The sequence below is a fragment of the Octodon degus genome, unplaced genomic scaffold, assembly GCF_000260255.1.
Source record: "Octodon degus isolate 3935 unplaced genomic scaffold, OctDeg1.0 scaffold00045, whole genome shotgun sequence".
Classification (NCBI taxonomy): Eukaryota; Metazoa; Chordata; class Mammalia; order Rodentia; family Octodontidae; genus Octodon; species Octodon degus.
In genome coordinates, this window is record NW_004524621.1 from 14,183,606 (window position 1) to 14,207,745 (window position 24,140).

At 38.8% G+C, this 24,140-nt stretch overlaps 2 protein-coding genes and 1 pseudogene across 2 annotated transcripts in view; 1 reads left to right on the forward strand and 2 right to left on the reverse strand.

Annotated features, from left to right (window-relative positions):
• The window catches only part of Ddx58 (DExD/H-box helicase 58), a 79,461-nt gene extending 67,947 nt beyond the window's left edge, over positions 1–11,514 (forward strand). Inside the window, exons 15-18 of the mRNA XM_004632018.2 lie at positions 3,709–3,876; positions 4,575–4,726; positions 7,375–7,518; positions 9,841–11,514. Of these exons, the coding sequence (XP_004632075.1) occupies positions 3,709–3,876; positions 4,575–4,726; positions 7,375–7,518; positions 9,841–10,137 (761 nt within the window). The 3' untranslated portion in view covers positions 10,138–11,514. The remainder of the gene's footprint in view (positions 1–3,708; positions 3,877–4,574; positions 4,727–7,374; positions 7,519–9,840) is intronic.
• Positions 8,702–8,770, reverse strand: LOC111817001 (annotated as a pseudogene).
• Positions 11,515–15,436: 3,922 nt separating the features above from the next.
• Aco1 (aconitase 1) overlaps positions 15,437–24,140 on the reverse strand; it is a 32,234-nt gene continuing 23,530 nt past the window's right edge. The window contains exons 16-19 of the mRNA XM_004632019.2: positions 23,725–23,872; positions 20,197–20,319; positions 16,980–17,165; positions 15,437–16,144 (exon numbers count right to left, since the gene is read on the reverse strand). Coding sequence (XP_004632076.1) covers positions 16,031–16,144; positions 16,980–17,165; positions 20,197–20,319; positions 23,725–23,872 — 571 coding nt within the window. The 3' untranslated portion in view covers positions 15,437–16,030. The remainder of the gene's footprint in view (positions 16,145–16,979; positions 17,166–20,196; positions 20,320–23,724; positions 23,873–24,140) is intronic.

Sequence of the window (24,140 nt, forward strand, 5' to 3'; positions counted from 1 at the left end):
AAAGTTTGTGAGACGTTCAGCTGAATAGATTAGGCCTACCTTTTGATTTTATTTATTTATTTATTTATTTATTTATTTATTTTTATGTATTTAGTACAGGATCTATAGGGTTTCACTACACAGACTGGATTCATAGTGATCCTCCTATTTTCAGCCACCCAAGCGCTGGGATTACAGGCGCATGCCACCACAGCCAGTCTCACCCTTTTGATATAATTTAAAGTTAACTAGGGATTTTAATCACACATGCAGAATCCCTTCAATCAGTATTTAGAGGAATAACAGGAGACTGTAGTTCAGCTTAGCATGGTTGATACATAAAATGGACCATCACGTTGTCAAGCATGGTGGAGCATACCTGTAATGCCAGCTACTGAGGAGGCTGAGGCAGGAGAATTACAGTGTCAAGGGCAGCCAGAGCAATTTCATGAGACCCTGTTTCAAAAAAAAAAAAAAAGCCATCGCATTGTTCAAACACTGTAATCACACAAGTGCTTTCTTTGTAGTAAAGTACAGCCTCATATATTTTGCAGGCAAGTCAGAGTTTTTAAAATATTGTTTGAGTATTCCTCTATCCTCAAATTTGCAAGTAACAAATGTAAAAATTAAAGTAGAAATAGTCCTTAAAGTATTTTTCTATATTATTTTCTTTAACTGCAGATATACAGCTGTTCTGTATAGTATATACTTTACAGTTTAAAAAGTCTAGATGATTGAAGTATGTCTTGAGATTTGGGGGGATACTCAGTCATCCCTTATTCATTCTTCCACACAGCTGGGTTCCCCATCCATTAGAAAAATATTTCATGCAATATTCCATGACCTGCCCTGACAGGTCCTCATGCTACTCATATATAGTTTAGTTTATTGTTATCACCAGCTTCTTCCTTACTCTCTTAGCTCTTGGTCATCATACTTGTACTTCCCCTGCATAGAATTTCTAAACTTAATGAATATAAATTGTAGATTCAGGATTTGGAAAATATGACTTACCAAGGTATTGAACTTAATGAGGTTGGAATTGAAACTTCTCAGTGACTCCACCATTGAACCTAAGTAGATTTTCAAACTTTATTATTCCCCCCTAATAGGCACTCAGAAAACATTTTCTTCTTTCTTTGTTCACCTTTCCATCCAACATGTACTTGGGACTTACTCTATGTCAGCAGTATGCCTGTGCCAAACAGCCAGCCACATTATCATCTGTAAACTGATAGAGAAGCCTCTCCACTGCATTCCTGTGGCATCCAGTTTATTGCTCATTCCCCTGAACCATGGCTTCCCATTCATAGCTTTCTTTCACAGACTAGGAACTGGGGTAAAAGTGGAGTCTACCATCATATTCTTACCTGACAAACCATAATCTCTAACTTCTAAATGAACATCTATTCACAATATAATTCACAAAGCCTGAAGTATTTAATACCCAGTCTTTAAAGTTTTCCAACTCCTAGTTTAGAATAGTGCCAGGCACATGGTAAATGCTTAAAATATGCTAAATATTAGCTAACATTTGTCACATATAGACCTTTTACATGGTATTTATTGTTCACTTTGTTTGGTTTTGGTTTTACTAAGAATACATGGGTTCAAAAGAAATGGAAAGTACATATGCATCTTAAACAAAAAGAAATTTGAATCTATATATTTTTTTTTAATTTTTTTAAATTTATTGTGTGTGTGTGTGCGTGTGTGTGTGTGTGTGTGGCCAGCTCAGCCCACCAGGGGGCGGGGCTGGCTGGCATGTGGTGCTAGGGGATTGAACCGCTGTCCCTGTGCTTTGCTAAGCTTGTTCTAAGTAGGTGCTTTAGACCACTGAGCCATCTCACCAGCCCCATGAATCTATATCTTTAACAAAGAATTTTAAAGAAAACTCCAAAGTAAAATCAATAATATACAAGGACTAATTTTAAAGAAACTTTCTAAAAATAAAACAGCCCTTGAATTTTTATGACTTTGAATTATGATTAACTTATAAACTTAGAAGAGTCTTTTTAAAAGCTGAGATCTCATTGCCAGGTAGGTAAAGGAAAATAATATTAACTTCCTCTGCTTGCCTAAAGTAGGTTTTCTCTGTGAAGAGTAGAGGTCATAAGGTGATTCAACTAATACTTAAATGTAGCTTGGTCTAGCGGACCCTTTAAAAGTTTGAATTTATGTGTGTATATTCTTTGAGTTACCATTTTAGGTATTGTCATAATCAAAACAAACTAGATGATTGCCATATCCTAACTTCACTCTATATTCTAATGATTTAAATTAGTCCTCAAAATTGTAAGGTATTGGAAAGCAGTATGTGACTATAGTCTTAGACAAGGTCCTCTCCTCTAATTAAAAGAAACCCACTTAGGCTAGTCCAAGTAAGGAGGGCAAGCTGCTAGGGTGTTCAGATCTGCAAGGAACCCACCACTAGGAAGTGTACTTTGACTTCATGGACAACTGTAACTGAGATTGGAAAGTTATCTGAATCTTGAGCATCTGTTTCACTCTTTTCCCTTTATAGGTTACTCTCTCTGCTTCTTCATTCATACATTTCTCCATACTTTACATATTTACTACCTGTCTCAAAATCACATCAGATTCTGAGAGGATCTGATTGACTCTGTGTGGTTCAAGTGCTTGTTTTAACCCAATAGTTCTCACCAGGTGAACAGGCTTTAGCTAAATAAGAGTAATCTGATGCTCCACAATCACAAGGACATAACACAATGAAAGTTGTTGCTAGCTTAAATTGTAGTCCAAGACCAGATGAGTGAATATGGGCCTTTTCTCCCTGCACCTCACTTTATTTGTAGACTCTGCCATGCTCCTTGTTTTGGCTCTATCATCTCAGGGGGTTTTCAATCCTCTGCTGTAACTTCTGTAGCCTATTGATAAGGAATAAGAGTGTTGTAGGGTCAGGTTTGGAGAAGATGTATTTCTGCCTATGTATCATTAGTAAGAATTCAGTCCACAGGCCTCATCTAGGTGCAAAAGACACTGAAATTTATACTTTAACTTTGTTCCCATGAGCAAAAATAGGGTTTTGTGGCTAGAGCTAGTGTTGATTCATTGATACGGAATAAAATGCTATATTCTTTTATCCACCCTTAGTTTTTCCTGAGACTGTGACAGGAAATGATTCTTAGAAAAAGGCAGGGACCGTAAGATAGGGGAAGATGGGCAGAGACTCTAGCAGTGCACACTGTTTGGGTCATACACTTAACTTCGAGGTGCAGTTCTTCCACTTGTTAGCTTCTTAGTTCACCTCACCTCCAGAATCTGAAGGCCTTTATTTATAAAGTAGAATCATACCACTTGCCCCATTGACCTAACAAGGCTTTGTGAAATTTGGCTGATAAGCTGTGAAAGTGTTTTGTTAGTTGTAAACTCCTACACATTAGATGTTGATATTTTTGTGAAAAGGTCAATATTTCAACATTTGTTTTGGAATGACAGGGTTAAAGCTACATTGCTAGTAAATGTCAGAACTGAGATTTGAGCTCAGGGTGGTATTATGACAGAGTCCCAACTGTTAATGGTCACTCTATTTTTTCTAAAACAAGCACAGGAAAGGATCTTATGGCCTATGGTTATTTAGAAGATCATGAATATAAAGCAGTTATCAATACCTACCTTATAATAAGTATTACATAATTAGTAGCCATATTTTCAAGGGCATGTTTCCTTCTTTGGTGAGTTGTATAATATCCTCTTACTCTGACACAGGAATGACCCTCCCGGCACAGAAGTGTGTACTGGATACATTCAGAGCCAGTGGAGATAATATTCTGATTGCCACCTCGGTTGCTGATGAAGGCATTGACATTGCTCAGTGCAATTTGGTTATCTTGTATGAGTATGTGGGCAATGTCATCAGAATGATCCAAACCAGAGGTGAGATGCTTTGATGCCATTTCCACATGGTCCCCGTTTTGTGTGCTTCATGTGTCTATCATTTTTGCCTTTCTCCTTACTGAGCCATGAGTATGTGACTAATGGAACAGTGGATTCATATAATTAGCTTAAAAAGGTCAGGACTGGATAGTTAAGAGTTTTTTCCACTAACTTATATTCAGACTTCCTCCATTTTCCCTAAAGAATTGCTCATATGCTGCTACTCTTCATTTCCTTTTCCCTGTAACTCATCTCACCTGACCCTGATTCCCCCCCAGTAAAATAATCTCTTGAATGCCAGCAATCTTTTCTTCATAAGAATATTTATCATTTCCCCGATTGGCTGTGGTTGTGAACATGTCTCCCCATTCTCTAAAAGGCTCTCGAGGGAGGATCTATTTGTTATTCACTAGATTGTTCAGGATCAAACTGAGGATTCAAATTGGACTATATTTAAAGCAATGTTTCTCACAGTATTACTGTCCAATCATATTGCATATTGGAGAGTCCAAGAAAGCTAGCCTGAGGTGGGCTCCTCATTTATCTGCATTTGGTCTACTCTTTAACAGTTTGACTTCACTAGGAAACAGGATTCATTGACTGTAACTCAATTTTAGGAATAGCTCTGTCCTTTCGTTTATTCCTTTATTGTATCAGAATTTTAAGTAAAAAACATCAACATATTTATTTCCTGGTAGGCAGAGGAAGAGCAAAAGGTAGCAAGTGCTATCTTCTGAGTAGTAATGCTGATGTAATTGAAAAAGAAGATATAAACTTATACAAGGAAAAAATGATGAATGACTCCATTTCAAGACTTCAGACATGGGACGAAACAGTATTTCAAGAAAGAGTAAGTCTTTGTGTTACTCTGTTAGGATCTGATCATAAACAATAAACAGGGAATATAAGCATGTTGGTATATTTTAGCATATCGCTAAGAATATTGTATTAAAACAGTAAGTTTACATTTAAAGTTTTGTCCTGGAGTGAACATTTTAAATTTGTTGACTCTGTGTGTACAGGTGTGTGTGTGTGTGTGTGTGTGTGTGTGTGTGTGTCTGTCTGTCTGTCTGTCTATGGTTTGTGGTTTCAGGGATCTAACCCAAGGCTTTATGTTAGGTAAGTGATCTATCACTATAAGACTATGTGATTCTAGCTAGTTAATATTTATGTGTTAATGAGATTAAAATGCATTTTATTAGGGCTAATACCTTAAGTTCTATTTTACATCGAAAGGGCAAATTAAACTAGATTTGCTGTTACTTTAGTTCATCTTCAGAACCAGACCATGGTACTACAAGACAGTTTTCCATCTCTGTCTCAAATCTCTCCCTACTGTCAGGTCAAGGACAGGTACTGGAAGGTTTACTTGTAGGACCATATCTCACAGCAGCATACCTGCTCTATGATGACCTTAATTACATTGTAATTTCTTTTGTAACACAGAAGTATGAAATCAGAGAGATTGAAGCAGAATCCTCTGCAGTGAGCTATATCGGATACCCAACCCTTTATATTTTGAGATAGGGTCTCACTAAACTGCCCAAGCTGGTCTCAATCTTAAGAGTCCTCCTGCCTCAACTTCCTAAGTAGCTGGGATTATAGGTATGTGCCACCATGCCCAGCTCAACCATGAGTTTTTGAATACTTTTAAAGTTCTGCCATCTCTCTCCTTTTAGGCCATCTATGGTATGAACATTTTTTTTTTCTTCCTGGTACTGAGGATTGGACTTGGGTCCTCATACATGCTAGCAAAGTAAGCTACATCCCTATTGCTTTTTATTTTTATTTAAGACAAGGTCTCACTAAGTTGTCCAGTCTAGACTGGAACTTATGGGTAAGAGAGATAGCTCAGTGCCTACTTGTAGCTCAGCGGCTCAATGGCTCAAGCAAGCACAAAGTCCTGTGTTTGATTCCCAGTACCAAAAAAAAAAAAACCTAGAACTTGCAATTCTTTTGCCTCGGCATACCAAGTAACGGGAATTACAAAGTGCATCACTGTGTTGAGATTGATTTGTTTTTTAAATAGTCCTATAGGCCCTGAAGTTTTGTCTAGATTTTTTTAAGTCTGTTCTCTTGTTCAGGTTAGATCATTTCTATTACCTGATTCTTTGCTTGGTCCCCTCCATTCTGTTGAGCTCATCCACTGAACTTTTTATTTTGGTTATTGTGACCATTTATATTTTTCCATGTTCAAGAATATCTGATTGCTTATTGAAGCATTAATATGGCTGCTTTAAAATCATTGTCAGACAAACATCTCAGTCATCTTGGCACTGACATCCATTGATTACACTGTTGCATTCACACTGAGATCTTATTTGCTATATTATTTGATTTAAAAAAAAAATCCCAGACTTTTTATATTATAAGATTCTAGACATTATTAACCTTTGGTGTTAGCTGGATTTTTTTTTACACATCACTACCACATGCTCACAAAGGTAGATGTCTTGATTTCCAATAAGCCTCTTACGGATACCAGTGGTGGCACATTCTACTGGGTACTGCTAGCTGGAGGTGGGAGTTCTGTCCCCCCCATGTGGTCTTACTTAGCACCATGGGTGAGGAAGCTACACTACTAGTCAACCTGGCTGCAAGTCCTGGTTCCTGTGTGCGCAGATACTGGCATTCCTTATTGCAACCTGGCAAAGGTGGAAAATCAGGTTCCTACTTGGTGTGTGCTAGCCCGGGTGAAGGTTGGGCAAGTTTCTTTTCTTTTTCCTTGTGGAGTAGAGCAGTTATTCTAAGAATTTTGTCTGTAGACTGCACTTTTTGTCCTTTGGCAAGAAACAGCTGGATTTTTTTGAAACATTTTTGTCTTTACCATAGGCATTTCAGGTCATTAGGTTCTTTATATCCAAGTCTAAAATACACCAAGTGAAGAGAAAACCCAGGGAGGTGACCACCATTATGCCCAGGGCTGCACGGCTCCTGGCTTGGTCTGCCTTTCTCTCTTCACCCTTCAGAATCTTTCGTTTTATATATAGCCAGAATCTAAAGCTTGACTTAGAACTGTCACACTGCATACACATTTAAAGAATTCGGCAGTTTTTCTTGTAGTTGAAAGGGAGAAAGAAAATATTTTAGATGTAGGCACTGCTTTTCCTTTCATTCCACTCACCTGATTTATAAATGTAGTGGGGTATAATTATACCTGAAATAGTCCATACTCTATCTGTTTGTAAAGGATTTCTAAAGTTTGGCCACCTGTAAATAGTAGAAAAAATGGTTTATATGACTGTTTTATCTTCAGTCTTTTTATGGTCATCTTTGAGGGAGGCATTAAAAGACTAACTGGAGATAATTGAAAAATAGGGAGGAGGACCAGTAAAATTATCTGTGAGATTTTTTCAAATGAAACAATACAAATAGATATTGTATGGTCATGGAAATCATATGAATGATTATATATGTATATATGTATGTGTGCATGTATCTGTATGTGTTGATTTTTCTTGGATTACTTTTATGAGGCTTTTCTTTTGGCATGTATAGATTCATCACATACAGAATCAAGAAAAACTTATCAGAGATAGTCAACTAAAGCCAGAACTTGTCCCTGATAAGCAAATTAAAAGACTGCTCTGTGGAAAGTGCAAAGTTTTGGCATGTAACACAGCTGACATACGAGTGATAGAGGTAAGTCATCTTTTTACAGAGAGTACCTAGCATTCTATTAACATTGTTAAAGACTACCATTTATTGGTGAAATCTAAGAATACTATTGTTTATCGAGGCTCTCATCCATGTACATAAAAAATACCACACCTTCTTGCTTATGCATGGAAGCTAAAAAGTTGACCTTACGGAAGTAGTGAATAGAGCCTAGAAAAGGTAGTGAGGAGGCGGGTAAAGAGTAGCCAGGTAACAGGCACCAATGAGGTACCAGGTACCAAAAACTGTTGGAGTAACCTGTAAGGTTCTTTAACATAGTGGATAACCACTGTTTACAATAAGGTTTACAAATTTTATACAACAGTAGATGAGAATGTTATCCTGTGAGGAATTCAGCAGATATAACCTAGGCTCTTGAGTATGATGAGCAACCCATGGCAAGTACACACGTGATGGCAAATGGAAGCAGATATATTTATTGAGGATCACAGGCAATTGTGCTTAGGGTGGGTCCACAAAAGCTGTGGCATAAGGAGAAGCGGTGCTGCCATGACTGGAGAGCAAAAGCACTGCACACAGAGCCTAGCACACAGCAGCAGTCCCCAAAGGAATCAGGCTTTTTGAATTAAAAAAGATTTGCCTAGGTGCCACCCCTGAATCTCCAGGTATGAATGATTGATGGTGCTGTCATCCCCCAGTGATTCTCAGCACACATTCTTGTCCCACAATTCACTCTGATCTTAATGAAATGCTTGAGAGGTAATACATATTCCTAAACTTTTAGTAAAGCTGGAGAGTAGGCTGAAGGTGACCAAGGTCTGGCAGGGGATCAACTGTGCTCTGACCTGGAAGATGTGAGTCAACCTGGGTCTCTGTTATGTGATGCTCTCTTTCTCTCTCAGGACAATGGAATGGAGACTGGCCTTAGGCTGCACTAAAATTAAATGGGTGAAAGGGAGTGACTTCCTCAGCGCCTTTGTGTCTAACTGTACTGTGAGGAGTTTGAATATTTATAACATTAAGAAATGACAGGGGCTGGTGAGATGGCTCAGTGGTCTAAAGCACCTATTTGAACAAGCTTAGCAAAGCAAAGGGACCACGGTTCAATCCCCCAGCACCACATGCCAGCCAGCCAGCCGCGCCCTCTGGTGGCCTGAGCTGGCCACACACACACACACACACACACACACACACACACAAATAAATAAAAAATTTAAAAAAAAAGAAATGACAAAGGTTACTACACTTGATCTTAGCCAAAAGGCCGAGAAGCGATGACAAAGGTTTAAGGAAATGGAAATGTTAATTACACTGAGCAGGACCCTTGTACACATGTATCAGATTATCATCACACTGCATCCTATACATGAATACAATTGTTTGTCAATTAAAGATGTAAGTGAAAAATAGTATAAAAATGCTGCAGGGCTGGGGAGATGGCTCAGTGGAATAAGTGTTTCCCTGGCAAGCGCAAGGGCCCGAGTTCAACTCCAGTTCGGCAAAAAAATAAAATAAAAATGCTGCCAAATTGAGCTGGGTGTGGTGGCTTATACCTGTAATCTTAGCACTTAGGAGGCTGAGGCAGGATTGATAGGAGTTTGAGGCCAGTCTGGGCTACTTAGTGAGTTGAAGGTCAGCTTGCACTACATAAAGAGATCCTATTGCAAAAAAAAAAAAAAAAAGTTGCTGCCAATTAAATTATTATTAAAAATAATGGTTATGCTGCATGCAGTGTGGTATCCTTGATTACATCCTAGAACAGATTTTAGTAGAAAAACCAGTCATTACTAGTAATGTGCAGTTGTTACTTTATTAGTTTTAACAAATATACTAAGGTATGTAAAACACTGGTATTTTGGGAAACTGAGCCTAATGTATACAAGTGCTTCTTCTCCCTATGTGTAAGAGGTGAGGTTTGTAAGTTTTGATTCTTTCATAAGTCCAACAGAGTGAGTCTTATTCACCTTTGACACAAATATACAATGTGTAAAGCATAAAAAATCCAAACCTATACGCAATAAGCACATAGCACAGCTATGACAGTGTCTGGTCAACATGTGAACTATTTCTGAAACATGTGGGCCACTTCTGCCATGTTTGCATCTATGAATATTTGTGATGTGAGGTACATTTGTATCTGTGAAAGCTTGCAACTCAGATATTCATAAATTGAGTACTATAAATGTATCTTAATCTGGCCTACAGGTGACTCCATTATTTCCTTACTTTTCCAACTGCAAAATAGATTCCACCTGCTCTTCAATTCAGATTATTGTGAGATGTTTTAAAGTTATAGTTATGCACTGTTCTGACATCTTTTTTATGTTGTCTCATCCTTCATCCTAGGAATCTCATTACACTGTGATTGGAGATGATTTTAAGAAGCGCTTTGTGAGTAAACCACACCCCAAACCACGGAGCTATGGTGGGTTTGAAAAGAAAGAAAAGATATTCTGTGCCAGACAGGACTGTGGCCATGACTGGGGAATACATGTGAGGTATAAAACATTTGAGATTCCAGTCATAAAGATTGAAAGTTTTGTGGTGGAGGATATTACCACTGGACTTCAGCAACACTATCCAAAGTGGAAGGACTTTCCCCTTGAGAAGATACAGTTTGATGCTAAAGAAATGTCTAAATGACCTCATGCTCCTAGTGTTTAGCTACAGGGACTGGTAACTGTGAGAGAAGAAGAAATAATCCAGTGGGCACAACCATTGATTACTTGTAACTTTGTGAAAATATTTTACATAAGGCTTATACTGTATTGAATATTTATGTTAACTTCATTGTTTGTCTTAAAAATATGTATTGTATCATATACAGAGCACATGAGTGAATTGTGTTACTGAATACTTTGTAGGGCAAAAGAACTTACAGTACTTGGAGAAAATTTAAAATTGTCTCTACCCTTCTGTGCAGTTGTCAGTGAACACATAGTACATGTTAGCATGAATGAATTGAAAGGTTGGTTTTTTTTTTTAACCTCTCTCCATCCTAAAGCTATTATACAGTAGGTTTTATAGTTAATAATCTACTGAAATTGTTCTTTTCAAAGCTACCAGTGACTGGTTGCCAAATGTTTTGGACATTTCTTGGTTCTTTTATTTGGTCTCTTTGCTACTTTGGGCCCTATTGTATTCCTTAGTTGAAACTCTTCCTTGGCTTCTTCTGTTTTCTCTTTTATTGGTTCCTCTTTGCTGATAAACTAAGTATAGATAATTCCAAGGACGTGAGTGCTTGCTCTGTCTCTCTCTAAAAGTTATGTATATTCATGCTTTCTTCATAGCTGTGTGTAGCATGGTAATAATAAAACTATAGTAGACAGCTTTTATGAGTGAGGGCTTCCTGAGGTTTTGTTCTTTTGCTTTACTATCCATTTTTCTCTTGGTTTGTTCTCTTAACCTACCATTTTCAAAATCATTCCAAGCTATTTTCCAGTAATGGTTGATATTCAGCACTTGGATTATTGGCTCTCAGTGTAGTTCCTTGGATGGTACTGATGAGGTAGTTTAATTTGGCTGTCTTTTCTACATAAAACATTTGCTAATATTTCAGAGAGTTTAGTTTGGGGTTTTCCTGTCATGGAGATATGTGTCTTGAGTTTTGTTATTTTCATCAGATCAAGGTACTTTGTGTTCAGTTTTGGGGAAGAGTCTCTAATGTGTAGGCTTTATAGCAATTTAAGCATCTTCCTTGCACAGGTTCAGATTAGTTGTTTGAAATGCTTTAGGACCATCGGTGGCCTAAGGAAAAAAAAGCTCCAGGGATGATAAAATGTCAGTCTGATGTTCACCACATACAACCTTTATCAAGGAACACCTGTTTACATCTAAAGGTGATTCAGAGACCTCTCTACCCAGCCAGTCAACCCTGGATCAACGGGATGATTTGTTCTAATCATCATCTGCTGGATCTGATGTAAAGTAGTGCTAGCAAATAGCCAGAAAAAAATGACCAGTTATCTATTTGTTTGTTTTCTTCATCTGTAAAACATGAGGACTTTTAAATTGTCAAAGAATGTATGAAAAATGTGTGCTACACAGTAGTTGCTTCATAATGGTTATTAACAGTATGCTTAACATGAAATAAAATGGATTACTTAAATCAGTTCAGTTAGAGCTGATTTTTTCATACCTCTTGATACATGATTGCTTTTCTTTGATGCCCCTGCTTAAGAACATCAATACAAGTATGAAACATTTGCTAGAAACCTATTTCAGAAGATGAAAAACCTCAAAGATTTAAATGATTTAATTTAGATAAAGGTAAATAATCCTTTCAGCTCAAAAAAGTAGGCAGACTAAAACTAAAGGAAGAAAAATTTAGAACTACCTTGTTGAACTTTTATATGGAGGGAAGCAACTGTCAGGCACAGACCTGAAACAGAAAGGCACCTAGTTAAAATGTCCTAAATGAAGAGATCGATAGGTTCTGAAACAAAATCAGTAGCACTTAAAAATAAGACTAGATGAAAAAGAAATCAAGAAAATGATCTCATTTATAATAGATACAATAATGTCTAGGAATCAGTTTAACCATGGAAGTCAAAGACCTATACTCTGAAACTATAAGCCATTGATGAAATTTAATGTTACACAGAAAACAAAACAATTCATGTACATATAAAAGAATGAACATTAAAATGTCCACACTTTCCCAAGCCATTTACAGATTCAATAGAACCTTTATCAGATTTTCAGTACTTTTTCAAAGAAACAAAACCTTAAAATTTGTGCACAACAGACTTCAAATTCCAAAGCCACCTTAAACAAAAAGAAAAAAATCTGTAAACAAGGTTGCCTGACTTCAAAATATACTACAAAGCTATAGCAATAAAAACAGAATGGTAGCAGCATAAAATACAAACATAGGAGCCAGCAAGATAGCTCAGTGGACTAAATGCCTGCTTAGGCAAGTGCAGGGACTGGGGTTTGATTCCTGACACCACGTACCACACTGGCCCCACCTGGGTGCGCTGAGTCGGCCACTGAGACTGGGTGTGGTGGTGGTGGCACATGCTTGTAATCCCAGTGCCGGGGAGGCTGAAAACAGGATCACAAGTCTGAACTGTGCAGTAAGACCCTGTGCCAATACATAAAAAATAAAAGTAATTTAAAAAAAATACATACACCAAGGGAAAAGAACAGAAATTCCAGAAAAGAACCTATGCATGTGTGAACAAACTGATTTTTGAAAAGAGAACCAGTGGAGAAAGGACACTTTCTTCAATAACCTACATGCAAAATAATTAAATATGACTATCTCACACCACACAGAATAATCTCAAAATGTAAAAAGACTTAAACATAAGATCCAACACTATAAATGTACCAGATGAAAACAGGAGATATCACTCCATTATATCAAAGTTATGATTTTTCTTTTGTATATGACCCTGAAAACAATACAGAAACAAACAACAAACTCAGAAAGTTTCTACAGAAGCAGATTAAAGAGAGAACTTATAGAATGAGGGGAAATACTTGCATATTATACATTTTTGATAAGGGATTAATATTCAGAATATAAAAAGAACTCATACAAAATGACAACGAAATATCAAATAATTCAATTAAGAATGGACAAAAGACCTGAACAGACATTTCTCAAAAGAAACCGTAAAAGTCAACGTGTATATGAAAATTGCTTAACCTCACTCATTACAGAACTGCAAATTAAAGCCATAGTATCTATCACTTTAGACCTATAGGAATAGCCAGTATTAAAAAAGTGAAAGATAGGGGCGGGGAGATGGCTCAGTAGAATAAACGCTTTCCTGGCAAGTGCAAGGGCACAAGGTTAATCCCTGGTTCCACCAAAAAAAAAAAAAAAAAGAAAGATAAGTGTTGATAAAGGTGTGGAGAAAAAGGGAATGCTTGCACAGTGTGGGTGAGAATGTTACAGCTATTATGGAAAGTAGGGTGGAGTCCTCAGAAAACTAAACACTGCATGATCCAAAAATCCCACACTTGGGTACATGAAGTACATTTAAAAGATATGAAACCAGTACACTGAAGAGCTATCTGCATTTCTGCATCCACTGTAGCACTGTTTACAATACCCAAGATACGGAATCAGCCTAAGTACCATCAATGGATGAAAAAGCAAAGCAAATGTGGTGCTTAGACAGAATGGAATATGATCCAACCACTGTCTTCTGTGATAGTACAGATGAACTTGAGGATTTCAGAATAAGCCAGGTACACTAGACAAATACTGCATGATCTTATTAATGTGGAAGCTAAAAAGTCAAACTCACAGAAGCAGCAAGAACAGTGATTACCAAGGGCTGAGGGAGTATTAGTGAGATGTTCAAGGATATAAAATTTCATTTAGGGGGCCGGGGAGATGGCTCAGTAGAATAAGTGCTTCCCTGGCAAGCACAAGGGCCTGAGTTCAATCCCCGGTTCCGCAAAAAAAAAAAAAAAACATTTAGGAGGAATAAATTCAAGAGATCTATTGTACAGTGTTATTAGTTAATAATATTCTTAAAAATCACTGAACATAATATTACCACAAAAAATGTTATTTAGCTCATTTCAACCATTCTACAACTATTTCAAAACATTATGGTATACACAACAAATACATACAATTTTTTTTTGTCAAAACAAATTAAGAAACAAAAAAAAAGGGCCGGGGAGATGGCTCAGTGGAATAAGTGCTTCCCTGGCAAGCACACAGGCCTGAGTTCAATCCCTGGTTCCGCCAAAAAAAAAAAAAAAAAGAAAAAACCCCCAGTCCCAAATTCCATTGAGATCCATAATACAAGCAATGGCTGCGCTGGGCCCGGGTTGACACACCATGCATATGGTGCTGGGCCAATGTGCCCAGCTCAGGGCATAAGAAATGAGCTCACAGCATGAGGCCAAGAGGAGAGTAGCACTGATGGTACTTAGGCCAATCACTGGATGAGACTGCAGAGAAAGACATGGAGAAATTTAAAGGAATTTATACATGACCTACAAACCCATTCCAGATGTCAATTTTAGAAATTTAGAAAAGTCTCTATCTTGGGATTAAGAAAAAACAGCTTTTAAGTTCCTAAACTTCCCATTTATGAGACTTATGACTTGTTTTTTAAACCTTTCTAGTGTGTACAATGGAACTAATAATACCCTCTCAGTGTTGCTGAAATCATATTGAAATGTGAGTAGGTTAAAATAATCACTGCAAGGAGATTAATCTTATAAGATGCCATGTTAAGGACTGAATGTTTGTGTCCCCTAAAAAGTTCTATGTTGAAGCCTTAACCCCTCAAATAGTATAGAGGAAAAAAAAGTTAAGGTTAAATGAGGTCATAAGGATGAGACCTCTGTCCTAACAATCTCTAAGAAAAGACACAAAAAAGTTCTTTTTCCCTTTCCCTCTTGTGTTACATATAAAAAGGAAAGGCTATCTACAAGCCAGAAGAGAGTCCTCCCCAGAAACTGAAAGAGCTAGAAAGTTGACTCGGACTTTCAGGCTCCAGAACTAGAAGACTGTACATTTTTGCTGATTGAGCTATTCAGCCTGTGGTATTTTGTTTTGGTAGCCAGAGCAGAGTAAGGTATGCCCTAAAGGACTTTAATGACAAAAACGAGCAAATACACTTCACAATAGGATCTGTGTGCCATGTATATACTTCCTTGCTATGCTATCAGGTTATTCTTCTTTCTTATCTGTTATTCCCAAATAGGGCAGGTAGTACACTGTTTTTCTACTGCACCTATACAGTTCAGATGTGGTGTGGGAAACAGAAGATGAAGGTCATATACACTTCAGGATCTTAAGCTGTATCACAAAACTGTTGCCACACACCCAGCAAAACTCAATTCCGAATGCAGCAAAGTTTTCATAAAATACATTTAATCTCATTCAAATTAAAAATGTTTTTCTACCAAACCACTTCTAAGAAGTTTCCCATTGATGAAGTATTTTCTTGAAAGAAATTTTGAAGACAGTGAAAGAAAATTTTTCTTTAATGTTGATTTACTACAAGGTACATAATCAAAAAATTCAGTGTTTGACCTGTTTGCCAGGTGTTTGGATTATTCGGGGAAATCACAACCAGTATTACAATTTGTGTGAAAAAGTTCTTACCTACCTATGTCAGTTAACAGTGATATATTACAAAGGAATGGGCCCTCAAAGGAAGGGTTTCACTGAGCAGAAGATAATGGAAAACAGTAAAAAGGGTAGGAGATGCTTCTGAAAATACTTGCTAGTGTTCAGTTGAGTAGTTGGTAAAAGTGAAAAATCAATGTCCTATGATCAGTAACTTCAAAAATAAGCCAGCTTTCTGGCACTACTGATCTTCCCACAATTCTAGCTTTCAAATTCTAGAAAAAGATAAAACAATTTAACAAAAATAGAGAACACTGAAACTTCTGGCTTTGAGCCTCCAGGAATGGCACCCAACCCGCAGTACTCAGCTGTTGAGTTCCAGGCAGCACCTGCATGGAGGAAGCAGGGGCTTCTTCACCAGCCTCGGCTGGCTGCATGGCCGGTGCCTCACTGAGTGCGCCAAGTGCAGCTCTAGGAAACACAGGCCTACTTGGCCATCTTGCGAATCATGTAGTTGAGGATGCCCCCATTGTGGAAATAAGTGAGCTCCACATCAGTGTCAAACCTCATAACAGCCTGGAAGGTCTTCCCAGTATCCAGCTGCAATGCCAAAGAAACAAAGAACTGCTGAGGGAGGAAGCAAGACATCTGTGTCTCACAGTGATTGCCTGGCGCACACACTAGAGCCTGAGCAGCCCATGGGGAGGGGTGGCCTCTGGTCCCAGTTCCAACCCACAGGATCGCAATCTACTTTTGATAAGACCGCTGGGAGATTGGTTGGAGATGTACTGCAGAGTATAAATCATGTAGATTAAAGGCGTCTGAGAGCTAGAAATAGCTTCTGAGGGCAGCAGCCAATAGTTACAAGGTGATATTATCTTCTAAACCCTTGCCCTATGGACAGAGTATTTTGGGATGCGTGTCCCTGAGGCTGTACGTCAGGCTGTTAACCTAGCGCACACCCAAAACAGACTGCAGCAGCTGCCTGCACCTGCATGCTAAATCACCCTGGACCTGAGTGTGGGACAGTCATCCTCACCTAAGGATTTGCAATTGGTAAGAAACTTAGGGAGGGAGCTAATGTGTATGTTGATCACATTTTCATGATAAGAAAAACAGTTTTTAGGTAATATGAAAATGTCATTTTTCTGAGTTTTTATTACTATTCTCTGGGCTGAGTGGAAGAGACAGAAGCTGGCTGGGGATGGGAGGTAAGACTGGCATTGATGACCGCTCTACAAATAAACAAGTTAAAAGATATCCTCACTATATTGTGAAGACAAATGGAAGCATGCTAGTAGGACTCCAAGTCTAAAGTAGTCCTACTGATTTTTAATATTTTTTCTGCCAACTCCCACTGGTTTCCTTTTAGCAAGACTGATTACAAGCAAAAGGCCCTCTAGAAGAGGTCTAGCATCAGACAAGGCAGGCTTACCTTGACCTGGACTTCCATTCGTGGTCTGACATTTTCTGGAATGATGATAGTGTATCGTTCCTTCCCTGTGAGTCCTAGAGAGTCTGCATTTTCACCAGGCAGATACTCAAGGGGTATTACTCCCATTCCAACCAGGTTACTGCGGTGAATGCGCTCGTAACTCTCGGCCAGAACAGCTTTGACTCCCTGATAAATAAAGAGAACAGTTTAGACACAGTTTTTTCTTCAGGTACATGAAAACTTTACAAAAGGATTCTTGAGTCACAACTTCTCACAGTTAAATTCACTCTAAGTACCTGTTAACTTTTCACCTAAAGATGTTATCCTCCAGTTAGAAATAAGAAAGTAGTGAGCCTGAGCACGTACAATGTACCAGCATGATGCAAGTACTTACGTGAATTCTCTCCTATTCCTCTGCCACATTGGGACACAGCAGATGCTATCACTGTCCCTCTTTACCCAGTAATCAGTGGTTTGATTTGCTATTTCATCTATGTAGTCTGACAATGTTCTTAGCCACTCTGAGATACAGGATCATTTAGCAAACTTCCATGCATTGAAATCCATACCAGATACACAGAAAATTCCCTTGAATTTTTATATTATTGCAGATGTACCAGGAGACACAGGAGCTTTAATAAAAAAGCAATTTTCAGGTTTGATGTGATGTGTATGCTTATAATAGCAGCTACATGGAAACCAAAAGCAGGAAGATCTACAACTTTGAGGCCAGCCTGGGAAATTTAGCAGATCTTGCCTCGAAAGGAAATAAAAAAGTATTAGAGATGTCGCTCAGCACTCACTGGGTTCGACTCCAGTACTAATGAATGAAAAGCAATTTTCAGAACATACTACTGCAAAGTAAGGGACTACTGCAGACTGCTGTTAAAACTCTGTTTCAAGGATGACAATGTGCTGAACAGTCCTGATATTAAGCTTCCTATTTTATACCCAGCATATAACTGACAATATAGAACAATAATCAAGAAATCAGGATACCTAATTAGAATTCCCAATTAACTTGTAATTAATAGTTAATATTAATTATAATAAATATTAAAGACACTAAAAGGTCTCCTAATAACTAGGACATATTCTCGAGACATTTGCCTCAGACTCACTCAGGGAAGCTTATTAAAAACGTGACTGAGTGGGGCATGGTGACACAAACCTGAAATCCCAGTACTTGGGAGGCTGAAGGAGGTGTGAGGCCTGGGCTACAAAGTGGCCTACCTGAACTGCATAGTGAGACCTGTTCTCAAAGAGACCAAAAAAAAAAAAAAAAAACAGCCCAAAAATGTGACTCTTGGCTGCTACTCCAGATCTGCTGCAATCCCTCGTTTGCAGGGAACAGAGGGCAGGAGGAGCCAGGGAACCATAGCTGTTGAGCAAGGTTCTCAAACCTCATAGCACATTAGAATGGCCAAGGGAAGCTTATTAAAGCTCCAGGCTCCAGGCATCTCTCCTTGGCCAGTTAAGTGGAGTCCTTGGGCATTAAACCTAAGAGTAGTTACTTTAAAAGTCACAGGTATTTCCAAATGTGAGGACCACTACCATAAAGAAAAGGCAGATTTCTGGGGGCCCAGCAGGTATTTTGTAGAGATTTACACGTGTGTGTGTATGTGTGTGTGTGTGTGTATGCGTGTGTGCGTGTGCACGCATTCATTTAGGAGGAAGTAGAAAGCTTTCTGAACACAGGTTCATGTCCCTAGCTCTGTACTGCAGGTGATGAGCTCATACATGTTGTGTGCAGTGCATCCCATAGCACTGCTGAGTAGCTCAGCCCTAGCCATTCTGCAGGGAAGGCCAGACTCTATGGTGTCCCTGAGGGGTCAGTTCTCTTCTTGTCCTCTATTAGATTTTAGAGCCCCCAACCTGACTGATTACTGTCCAAGTCTTAATTCTACTATCCAGCCCTAATCTCCTGCCTAAAACCCCTCTTGTATAATTTCTTTGGCTTTTTATAGCAGTTTCTAGAAAAGGGATGCCTCTGACCTATTACCAACTAGTCAGAGCACATTTCTTTTCTCCCTTTAGAGTAAAATGTGTGTTAAGTTTTGGCTTCTACATAGAGCCCTGTGCACTCAGTTGGGGCTTTTAGAAGGTGGCTGGATCATGAGTGTGTGATGCTAGGTTAGTACACCAACAGGTCTAGCACTATGACGTTGGAAGGTGAAGCCTGGTGGAAAGAGCTGGGTCACTGTGAGTACAGCCTGGAACAGCACATGTCCTTAATCTCTTCGATCTCCTTCCTACTGCCATGCCATGAGCAAAGCTCCTCTGCCATGCCCTCTGCCAGCCACTTTGCCTTGGAGCCAGCCAGCCATGTACTGAAACCTACAAACTGTGAGCCAAAGTAAATCTTTTCTCCTTGAACTTGTGTCAGTTTTTTGTCCCAGCAATGATGAGAAAGTAACTCAGAACACAGTAATTAAAAAAAGTTGGGGTGGTGTCCAATGACATTTGAGGATTGCCTGCCAGAGGCCACATTTTTTACCATACTTGTGGAGATTGACTTAGTGTTTCCCAAGGGCCCTGATTTGTTTGAGCTGTAAATTATTTAAATTAACATCAGCGAAATCACTTTACCCACCCCTGGGGACTGAAGCTGGCAGGACAGCTCTTCCTGTGCTCTCAGGGCAAGCCAATGCTCCAGAGGTAAAAGCTCTCTGCTGCTGGCACCACCCCTCCTATGGGACACCTCCGAAGGCAAATCTCTGAAACCACTGAAGGCTCTAGAAAGCTGTCTGGCTAGGTAGAATATCATGTCAGATTTCACAAACCTTTCTCCTTTAATTGATCTATAGGCACCTGAAGTCCAATGGCTGCCATGGTATGAATGTCTCATCTAAAGGACTGGCTTGGGGCTGGTGAGATAGCTCAGAAGACTAAGCACCTGCTTAGGCAAGCTTAGGCAAATGCAGGGACTGCAGTTCGATCCTGGGTACCATGTGTCACACTAGCCCTTCCCCCCAGGGCAGGCTGAGCTGGCCAGAAAAAAAGTTAAAATTAAAAATAATGGACTGGTTCAGTGTCATGTTATTGTACTTCACTAAGTGAAGTCAGTATAGATCTACCAAGAAGCAGGAGATAAATACTAAATACATTTCAGAACTTGCTCTTTCATCTTGAAAGGTAAACCAAAAGAATTTATTCCTGGGCACCCTCCTGGCTTCCTTTCCAGCTGCTTGTTGGGAAGTCTCTTCATTGCACTTACCAGCAGGAAAGGGCCTTTGGCTGCCCAGTCACGGGAGCTGCCTGCACCATACTCTTTGCCAGCCAGGATGATCAGAGGAAGGTCCGCTTGCTGGTATCTCTCAGCAGCATCGAACACATCAAGCTGAGGAAGAAAAAAAAGGTTGTACAGATACATTAAAAGCTAAGTATGTAGATACAGACCCAGCATGCCCTGGTGAGAACAGAGGGTCTGAGTGTAGGCATTTGGCCAAGTCAACATGAAGCCAACAGAAAACTCAACCAAAGAGCCAAGTAGGTCTACAAGCCCTGTTTAATTCTATTTGTATCAAACCATGTTTTATATTCTTTTGACTGAAATGGCTAATTGTCCACTTTTATAAAAACATTCAGATCCTAGTGCATTAAGAAAACAACAACAACAAAAAAGGAAACTAAATCAGACATATTTCTTCAATTAACTAATCTGTTTTAAGACTTCAAAATCAAAAAATCCTACCTAAGCCTGAGCTGTGACTCAGTATCAGTCTCAGCAATGGCCAGCTTTAAAGAGTAGTAAAACTCAAAGTAACATGTTCTGAAAGTATATAAAATGAAAATTTTCCCTTGTACGACATGCTGTGCCAGCCCTGCTCTTGGGTATGCTGAGCGACTGGGAGTGGTGGTGCCTGTAATCCCAGCACTGGGGAGGCTGAAAACAGGAGGAGCACTATGAGTTCAAGCTGTGTAGTGAGACCAAGTACCAAAAGAAAAAAAGAAAAGAAAGAACATTTTTATTTCTGTTCTACACACAGGTAAAGATAAAGACAGTAGAAACATGGATGAAGGCACCAATAGGGTAAGGAAAAAATAGCTAATGTTTTACTATATGAGAAACACCTTACAAAGAATGTTTCTCACAAGAATTAGAATATCCTCCTGAGTTGAGACTTCATCAAGGGGCCAGGGAGATGGCTCAGTGGAATAAGCACTTCCCTGGCAAGTGAAAGGGCCTGGGTTCCATCCCCGGTTCCACCAAAAAAAAAAAAAAAAAAAAAAAAAAAAAGAAAGAAAGGAGACTTCATCAAGACAATAAAGACAATTATTTTCCCTGTCTATGTAGGTCAGAAAGATATTAGATAAACATTTTATTAAACTCTGAGGTAGGCTTTCCATAAATTAATCAGAAGGACTGGTAGAATTGTGCTTAATTTCATGTGACATTTTGTAAATCTGGGAGGGTTCTGCATGCTTTAGCTGGACAAAACTCATGAATACAGAAACTACTAAAAAAGTAGTAGACATGTTCTACTGCGCAACCAAATGGTCAGGAAACTTCCAAGACCAGGAAAAAAAAAAAAACACCTGCTATTTTCAAAGATTACTAACTTTACATATTAAAGTGGAAGTATGTCTTTCAGAAAGTGTTTTCAAAACTACTACACAGCTGAGAATTCAGGTCACTGCAGGTTGTGTTGCTCAGGATCAAAGTGACTGAGCAAGTAAAAAATCTCATTGTCTAGAGTCTGGGCGTAGTGGCACACATCTGTAATCCCAGCTCTTGGGAGGCTGTAAACAGGTGCATCACTACAAGTCTGATCTAGTTGTGAGACCCTGAATACCCTGTAGACGCTTCCCTAAAGTATAAATAAATAAACAGAACCTGGTTGTCTTGAAGTTTCTATTACATGACAAAGCCAGAAAAATTACACAAGAAGGGTTTTAGGCAGGGCATTATGGGCAGACAGAATTAAGACCTGGACAGTAATTGGACAGGGGCAGGGGATATAGCTCAGTGGCACAGCACCTGCCAGGCAAGCATGAGGTCCTGATTTGATTCCTGATACAAAAAAAAAAAAAAAAGAGAAGTGATCAGGTTGAGAGCTCTAAAATCTAATAGAGAACAAGAAGAGAACTGACCCCTTGGGGCAGAGTGGTAGGGTGGGCTGCCCAGGAAGCTGTACAATTGCATAGTGTGGCCACCGAGGCTGAGCCTCTCAGACCAGAGCATAGCATGTCTTCATAAATATCCTCTAATTTAATCTAGAACTTCCCCTTTAAATAGTTTTAGAAAATTTCAAAAGATTTTTTTTTTTTTTTTTTTTTTTTTTTGGCAGAACCAGGGATTAAACTCAGGCCCTTGCGCTTCCCAAAGAAGCACTTATTCCACTGAGCCATCTCCCTGGCCCCTCAAAAGATTTTTAAGCTCAATTTCTTTTTTCTTTTTTGGATAGTAATTTGTTCATTTTATTTGCTTATTCTGTCTTCTTTTTTTTTTTTCAAAGTTTTATTGATAAACAGCAATGAGACAGTTTCAAATCAAATTGGAAGTACAGTTTCAACAAATAATACACTGCATATATCCTTCTTAGTGGTTAATTGCTGTACAAGATGCACACTTGTGATCCTATTTACAAACACCATTAGAACAAATCATTCTATTCATTAAGAGAATGCAACTATATATCTATCCTAACCACTTTGAATACACAGATACAAAATGGACATTCATCGGTATACCCCATTTTTTCTAAGTTCCATTAATGAATATTATAGGTGTGTAAACGCAGCAAAATATTCTAAAAGAGTCCAGTAGCCCATAATAGCATTGGGTCTTCTGTTTAACTGGCAATGTCAGAAATTATTGACCTGAGTCCCCCACAGCTCACCATAACAACATGGCTTTATTTCCTATATTTCGTCTTCATACTTTTCTACTGGATGGTTAAGACCAAGGTAAAGCAAGACCTATGCAACAAGAGTTGTAGCTTTTTGGTCTGAGAAGGTCAGTGAAATGCCCTCAGGATTTATCCTGAGATCCTGTACCTCAGATTGTAGAACCTTTGTCAGTGCAGCCATGTGGATGAGTCACGGCCATTGCTTGGCCAATGTGCTCTCTGTGAAAGCCTGAGAGAGGGTCTTCTCCCCATGTGACTCTCCTTAGGCACACTCTACATGATCGATCACTTTCCTCTTTGGCCCCATAATCTTCTTGATCAGAAAATTTGGGACACTACCAAGGTACATGACATTACAGTACAAGTTCTCATATGTCCTGAGTCTTAATTGACCTTAGAAGGCTAGGGCCAAAATGTTGGCTTTCCTTGTAGCCCTCCTTTTCTCTAATTTTGGTCTGCAAACTTAGGTTGTTAACCATCCAGAAGAGAAGCTTATTGTTATTATCAAACGATTTAGGCTATCAAGTTTAACCTCACTATCTCACTGCATTTCAAACATCTTAGGCATAATAAGGAACAGGTATTTTTCATCAAGTATTGATATGTTGAACTTTAAGTCCCTACATAATATGATAAAAAAACATTTAAATTAGATTATATTTTAAATTAAGCTCAATTTCTAATAAACAAGACTTAGTTAAACCATGTGCAGAATCTCTAAGCAAGATTTTAATCAGCATTATTGATAAACTCAACACATATGGGCACTGGGTAAGAGGAACTATCTAGGAAGTAGTGGTGAAAAAGCCAAAGGACAGTCACTGTGTAAACATCCAATCTCCCAGAACCTGACAAAAACTGATTTCTAAAGGAAGCAAAGAGAGAATACTCACAATTTCTCCTGAAGGGAGATGTACAGTCTGTGGTGCCTGTTTGTTCAAAAATTTGTTTAACAAGCGAATGTTGGCAAATGTTCCCCGTGCCATGATGGCATCATTACCCCTGCGGGAGCCATAGGAGTTGAATTCTCGTGGCGTTAGGCTAATAAGGCAAACAGGAAAGGAGCTAGGTTAGCGAGGCAAGTGAAAACTACACTTACATCAAGAAGAATGTGCCAAAACCCTAGCTACTTCTCTAAATCTGCTGGGCACTGTTCTCTATGGTAGAAAAGCTGTGCTCAGAGCTTCACCTGAGGGTAGATGAGAGGCAGGTGGTGAAGGGCTTCTCTTAGGGTCAACTGCCAGCCTCTCAAATCAGGAGACATTCTGAAAGAAGTGTTCATTTTATTTACTTAGAATGGCAAGCTAAC